The following is a 7,115-nucleotide window of genomic DNA, read 5'->3' on the forward strand; positions in this document are numbered from 1 at the left end:
ACATCTCAAGAGCCCCCCTTGGCAACCTCTTCCAGTGCTCCATAATCCTTCCTGATACACAGTTCTTCCGTAGTGACTAATCTAAATCTTCTTGGACTCGATAAGCCTATTATTTCTTGTTCTAGCCACCACGAACATAAAAGACACTGGAAAGATGAAAGGAATAAATTGTTCTCTCTGAGTTCGGAGACTTGCATTTCCTTTGAGTAGGCATCCCTACTCAAACTCCCTCCATCTTCTTGTATTTCTCATTCTCATGTACTTATGTTCTTATGTTTTCTAGATTTCTAGTAAATCTCATTGGTCTCCTCTGAACTGTCTCCAGTTTTTCCTAACAAGTATGACATATAAAACCAGACCTCATACTTCAGCTAATGCCTCTCCAGAGCTGAACAGAAAGAGGTATTTTATGTCCTGTGGATGATATATATCTCAGTGTTTCTGTTCACTTTGCAGTGTCACTGTGTTGTTAGAATGGGTCACAAAATGAAAGCCAGCCAACTACTTGGCCTTTTTCTTCAACTACCTGACCTTTTTTCAGTCAAGCTGAGCTTTAATTCCTCTCTTTCCTGTTTGCAAAGTTTGTCAGTTCTGTCCAATTTCTCAAGATGATTTTGAATCCTAATTCCACCTTTCAGCATGCTTGCAACCTCACCTGCCTCAACACACAACACAAAACTGCCTTTTTTTCCTGCTATATATACTGCCTGAAATAGATCACAAAGCAGTCACAAAATCTCTCTTGTGCATATGTACCCTGCAATCCAACAATCACTGCTTATGCTCTTTTTTTTCTGTACCCCTCCAAAAAAAAGAAAAAAAAAAAAGACACAAAGTTATTTGTTTGTTTGTTTGTTTGTTTGTTTTTAAAAACCACAATATTTTAACTTTAAGCACTGGTAAGAAAACATAAAACAGTGAAACAGTAGACCATCTTTCCACTGGGACATGTATAGGAACCTACGGCATGTTTGAAAAGTGTGTATGCTGTGAAAGTAATGTCTACTCATGTAAAGAGATTTTACAGTTTTTAAACTGATTTGTAATTATTTTTAAGACAGGGCTGTTGATGTTTGGTAAGGAAAGCTTTAATACAATATTAGGAGGAAGAGAGAATAGGAAGACCTGCTCAATGCTTTAAGCACAGTTCTTTTCCTCTGTGACTTGTTTTTCAGTTTTAGATTAGGAGGAACAGGATTGGAACCCGTGTTGGAAACAATTCTATATTTAAGTCAGTGAAATTAAGTGGTTATTTCACATTGCTTAGTACAGTAATTCCTGTTCTTTCACTTTTTAGATTAGACTATAAAACTCCAGTCTGCTTGCTTCAGAGTCCCACAGATGGGCAACACAGCCACAGCACCCCAGGAGTGGATTCAGTGCACCAAAGCCATTGATTCCTACTGTCCTGGCTAAAAAGTGTTAAGGGATGAATTTGACATTCACAGTGATAAAGTTACTGCAAGCTTTGGTAAAGACGTTAAAGTGAAAAAAGGGTTGTGCAGCACCTTGATTTCTCATGAATCTAGAGCAAAAACGGAAATTAAAACCAATTCAAAACATGAATACAAATTTACATTAAAATTCAAGCTGTTACAAATTATCTTAGTTCATTTAAGTCCTTCCATCATCAGAAAAGGTTATTTATATGATAGCAAATAGAAGCCCCACATTTTAAGGCCATTTTTCCACCTTTACCATTTAAACTTTTGGGTCCATTTTAAGCAACCAGCAAGCTGGGGTTAACATATCCAATAAACGCACTCCACTCAGCCATGCTGGAGCCACACCGGTGCTAGTTTTGCTCTCACACCATGGTAAATACCACCTTCGCTCTCACTGGTGTAAATTCTTCACTCTGTCAGGAGCTTCACAGGGTCCTGCAAGGTACCCGCAGGAAAATTATATGCTCATTTGGACCAGGAATTGCTCTGCCTTTATGGACTTCAATAGGAACAGAAAAGTTCCTGATGACTTAAAGGAGTTTGTCCCAAACAGGAGTATCTGTAAACATAACAATAACTCACAGAAGATATCTTGTGTAAAGAAAAGGGGAAAAAGAACTCATATGGAGCAAAAGAGAAAATCTAGGAGAACAGTGGGAATGACAGAACAAGTTTAGCAATGAAAATGAGCATCAAAAGGATGCAATACCTGAAAGCAAGTGAAAATCTTTGAGAGAGACCTTTCAGAGAATTATAGTCAGTGAAACACCAAGGCATTTTTGGTCCAAGGAGATGCACGTGAATCCTAAATACAAAGTGCTCTCACAGTGACATGACTAGTTAGGATTCTGTGTAAAAATACAACTTCCGACCACAGAGCTCCTTATGGAGTGGCTATTTTCACTTGGACACAGAAATTAATACTTGGCAGCTCTGAAAATATTTTTGCTTCATGTGCTCTTGAAAGAAGTTAGAGTGAAAAGTATGAAATTTGTTGCCCAGCAAACAGTCTAGAAGACAGAAACTCTTTTAGACTCTGAAAATTACAATTTTACATTATTTCACTAATTGCTGTGTGCAAAGGAGCCAGTTCATTATAGAGCCACAGATTCTTTCTGTGCCTAGAAATAGACGGTTACCTGAAAAAAAATCCACAATCCATACAACCTAACATTGAGCTGAGTTGCAATTGTTTTGTGAGCTGAACAAATGACTTCACTTACAACCCTGAAGCTCTTGATGGTGTAAATCGGTCTCTCCCATCACTGGTGAGGAGGAATGTTTCCTCCTGTACTAAGAATACAGTGCTTCAGATGTACTGTTCTTCATCTCTGCCATTCATGAGCAATGACCACTTGTCCCCTTCCTCCTCAGCAAAACCATTTCGTCTTGGCAGCTTGTCTGAAGTCAAGGAAGAGAGAGACACTTGGCTAATCTGATCCCAAGGAGCCGGTCTGGATGAATCCCTCCTCCTATCATCCATTCCAATATGAACACTAATTTGGGAAGGAGTAAGTGGCTTCATGCGACCTTGAGCTTGTGCTTCATAACTTTCTGTGTCTGGCTTCTTATAACTAAGAAGAGAAAGAGAGAAAATATTTAGTACCAAGAGGTCAATGTGTAGAAGCATCTTCGGCATCAGAACAAATCAGAAACCTTCAACAACCTAAATGTTACCTGCACTTCAGACACGATGTTAAAGGCTAAGAGTACTGGTCACACAGGATTAAGACATTTCAATACTAAAAAAGAGGGACTCTCAAAGTGAGGTTCTTTAAGAAAAATTATGAGTTTGCTGTATTATGAAAAGGTTCACAGTAGACAATTGCAGGGGAATGGACTTGATGACCCAAAAATTACTTTCTGATTCAATGTATTCTAGGCCCAAAAAATCCCAGCAATGGCAAGTATGCATGGTCATCTTCACATATATGTATTACCGTGTTCTTTGGAATCTGAAGTTTTGTTCAACTGATGTGAAGCTTCAAGAAATATTATTGTCCTACAGAGTATACTGTAATAAAGCTTTCATAAGTCTGAAGCCAAGTATGTTTTAGGGGGTTCTCAATTTCTAACCTCAGTGGTACCCAATACATAATGTAATCAGCACAAGATCAAAAGAATTGGAGAATAAAAGAATCCCTTTACAGAAATTTCTCATCCTTTGGATAACTACACACAGAAAGTTTGTAGGATGAAAGTCCTGGTAGGGCTGATTCTGCAAATAGACATGAGCATGTATGTAGTTTTTATTCTAGACTGTGGTCTCACTGAGCATTTGCAGCATCAGAATCATGATGCAGCAACAGATTTCCTATATTAGTTTATACTATACTGTACTATACTATACTATACTATATTATACACTACAGAAGACCCCAGCTACAGTATAAATATTTGAAGGTTTGGACTAATTTCAGACACTGTGAAAAGTCTAATTTTTTACAGATATTTTCTCACAATACCATTAAAAACAGGTCCACTGTAACTGCACCCAAAAAGGGCACCCATAAAATATAGCATTAAAAAAAAAAAAATTAATAGAGTGTGAAAAGTATTGTTATAGAAACTGGTTTGATTGCAAAAAAATAGAGCAGGATACTTTATCTGTAGCAAGGCGCAAAAGAATAAATACATTGCTTCTCTGATTCTCTCTGGCTAAATTAAATAGACATAAAAAAACCCCTAGGTACAAATCTTTTACAAAACATCTACTGCTACATTATGGAGAACCGCCTTTTGAATGATTTGTTCACTTGATATTCACAGCAAAACAGTGCTGATCGTTACCTCACTTGATATTGAACTAGATCTCTAACACAGGTGCCCAGGTGGCATCCAGTCACAACTTTGGCTGCTAGTTAAAGAATGCTCAGTACAGTCTCAGTCCAGCTGTGTTCATAATGGTGACATCTGTCTCTTTTGGAGCCAAGTATTAGACAGAACAACCCTAAGCTAAAGGACTGCCAGGTACTTTTATGTATAGAAAGTCCAAAGTAATGTCTCACTTGAGTCCCAGCAGCAGGAACCCCAATTGATTAGTATAAGACAACTTGCCATTTCAGCTGCAGGGAAGACAGCACGACAGACACAGAAGAAGCTGCCATTGCAGCTGATCCCATCCAAGGCTGAAGCACGAGGCCAACAGGCATGAATACACCTAGCAAAAAAAAAATATGGACATCAGCCAGAGCCGCCTGTCCCAATACAGACATCTCTGTCCCTGCATATCATACAACAGATCAGCAGTTCTATGACATGACTTCCTGAGACCTCCATAAACTCAACTAGATTGATATATGTTTACTCACTTATTTTTAAATATGTCCCTTCCGTTGCAAGGGATGACCTTTGCATCAATTCAGCTACAGGACTGCAGCCACAAGGTAAGACTATTTGTCCCTTCCAGCTATTCTGCACATATGAAACAAAGCAAAAGCAACAGAAACACAAGGCAATAGTCCAGGCAAAGGAGGGAGAAGTTACTAATAAAGAAAAAGAGGAATGCTTGAAGTAAGTTTTAAGGAAGAATTTGGAGCATGAGAAGATATCTGTCAGAAGCAGAAAGAATGCAAGTAGTAGGAGAGAAAATGTGTGATTCAGGGTGAATGAAAGAGGGAGCACCCAGAAATGTGATGGTATCTCTGATTAGAGATGGGTTTGAATACACAAAAACTAATCTCCAAGTACTGCTGTGTGAAATAAAAGCACGGTTTTAATTTCATCATACAATAATTTATTCCCAGGACTTTAAAATTTGGGGAACAAAGATTTTTTTTTCTACAACATAAAAAAAAAAAAAAGAACATTTAAAATATTTTTTTTTTAAATACTCTAGGAACCTCTCTTTGGTTGCTTGAGCAGGAAATCCTGCAAAGGGCACCACAGAGCTCAACTGTGCTGCTGTCTTCAACAAGCTGAGCTCTGGCAGTCACATACCTGCTGCTATGGGTATTCCAAGCAGATTATAAATTAAGGCAAGAATCAGATTTATTCGTATTCTTCGAACTGTTCTCTTTGATAAGTGAATACTGGCAACTACATCCAGCAAGTCGTTCTGCAAGAGAGAAGAGCATTGAAAGTTTTCCACGTGCAGTCTTTAGAATACCAAACCAAAAAGAGGACAGGGCAAAGCTGTAGTGCTCACTCGGATAAGAACAACATCTGCTGCTTCAATGGCAACATCGGTGCCCGTTCCAATTGCAATTCCAACATCAGCTCTAGCTAGTGCAGGGGAATCATTGACTCCATCACCAACCATCGCAACCTTCCTCCTCCCGTTTTGGAGCTCCTGGACCTTTGCAACCTTGTGAGAAGGAAGAACCTCAGCAAAGACTTTTTTGATCCCAACCTATGTACAGAGAAAGAAACATACCTAGTTGATGATATGCTCCATGCTCAAAGGAAGAGCCATTCACTGTTCTGGGTGAAGGGGAAACAAAGGAAGATCAACCAAACTGACTCCGGTGGAGGCAACACTTGCAAGCTACACAGAAAACTGAAGAGCAACATGCCTTTGGCATAAGAAAGGGACTGATTACAGCCTCCTCCATCTCTCCTGCAGAGATGCTGGCAAACCATGCTCTGCCCTTAGCGTCATGCCCTGCAGCACTTCTGAAGGTCTACTGCCCTGGCAATAAGGGTTTGATGGTTAAAAGAGCCATTTTTCAGCTAATCATGCTGCTTGCTGCACCAATAAAGGTTTTAGTGAAATGCAACACAGGAACCATGTATGATCAGGCAGTTAAACAAGGGGAAACACAGAAACACCAAGTATGTGCAAGTCTCAGGGAAAATATGAAAATAAAGCAGATGGCTGGCTAAACGCTTGTAGCCATCCACATCTCAACTAAAATGAGGTTTCTACCAATGGCTTTAGCACTGTAGTTCAAAAGCAGGTGGGTGTATTAAAGAGGGCGGGGATAACGCCCCTGGTTTGGCTGCCTCACCAGGCAGAGATCAGTTTCTCACCATACAAAGTAGAAGCTCTCTTTTTACCTTTAAAAAAAAATAACATTTTTAAAAATTCTTAGGACTGGCTTACCTTTTTTTCCACTGGAAAGGAAATAAGTACCAAAAATTCAATGAAAATATAGACTGGCACAGACTAAGCTTGTTTGAAAACTTCACTTGAGTGCTTGGAACCATAAATTGAAGCTTGTTTCTGAAAGATGACTTCTCTTAGCAAAGAAAGGTGGGGTGAGAAAGTACTTTAGTAGGGCCAGCTGTGACAGGACAAGGGGTAATGGTTTTAAACTAAAACAGGGTAGGTTTAGACTAGATATAAGGAAGAAATTCTTTACAATGAGGGTGGTAAAACACTGGAACAGGTTGCCCAGAGAGGTAGTGGAGGCCCCATCCCTGGAAGCATTCAAGGCCAGGTTGGACGGGGCTCTGAGCAACCTGATCTAGTTAGCGGTGTCCCTGCTCCTGCAGGGGGGTTGGACTAGATGACCTCTAGGGGTCCCTTCCAACCCAAAACATTCTATGATTCTATGATTCTATGATAACTGAACACAAAAGCAAAAGCATGAACCAAAATAGGAGAAGGATTAAAGCATCGCGCTGAGAAACAATACAGACCTCACGACATACAAGGATGTGCATACCACAGTGCTGGCAGAGTTAGCTGCGTGGTGGGATACCTTAGGAAAGGAAGGTGGCACATTG

General features: G+C 39.6%; 1 protein-coding gene across 1 annotated transcript in view; it reads right to left on the reverse strand.

Moving 5' to 3' along the window:
* Nucleotides 1–2,754: 2,754 nt before the first annotated feature.
* The window catches only part of ATP7B (ATPase copper transporting beta), a 22,436-nt gene continuing 18,075 nt past the window's right edge, over nucleotides 2,755–7,115 (reverse strand). Inside the window, exons 17-20 of the mRNA XM_009642615.2 lie at nucleotides 5,593–5,796; nucleotides 5,385–5,502; nucleotides 4,503–4,605; nucleotides 2,755–3,019 (exon numbers count right to left, since the gene is read on the reverse strand). Of these exons, the coding sequence (XP_009640910.1) occupies nucleotides 2,755–3,019; nucleotides 4,503–4,605; nucleotides 5,385–5,502; nucleotides 5,593–5,796 (690 nt within the window). The remainder of the gene's footprint in view (nucleotides 3,020–4,502; nucleotides 4,606–5,384; nucleotides 5,503–5,592; nucleotides 5,797–7,115) is intronic.

This window comes from Egretta garzetta, unplaced genomic scaffold (genome assembly GCF_000687185.1).
Source record: "Egretta garzetta isolate BGI_Z169 unplaced genomic scaffold, ASM68718v1 scaffold377, whole genome shotgun sequence".
NCBI classification, from domain to species: Eukaryota; Metazoa; Chordata; class Aves; order Pelecaniformes; family Ardeidae; genus Egretta; species Egretta garzetta.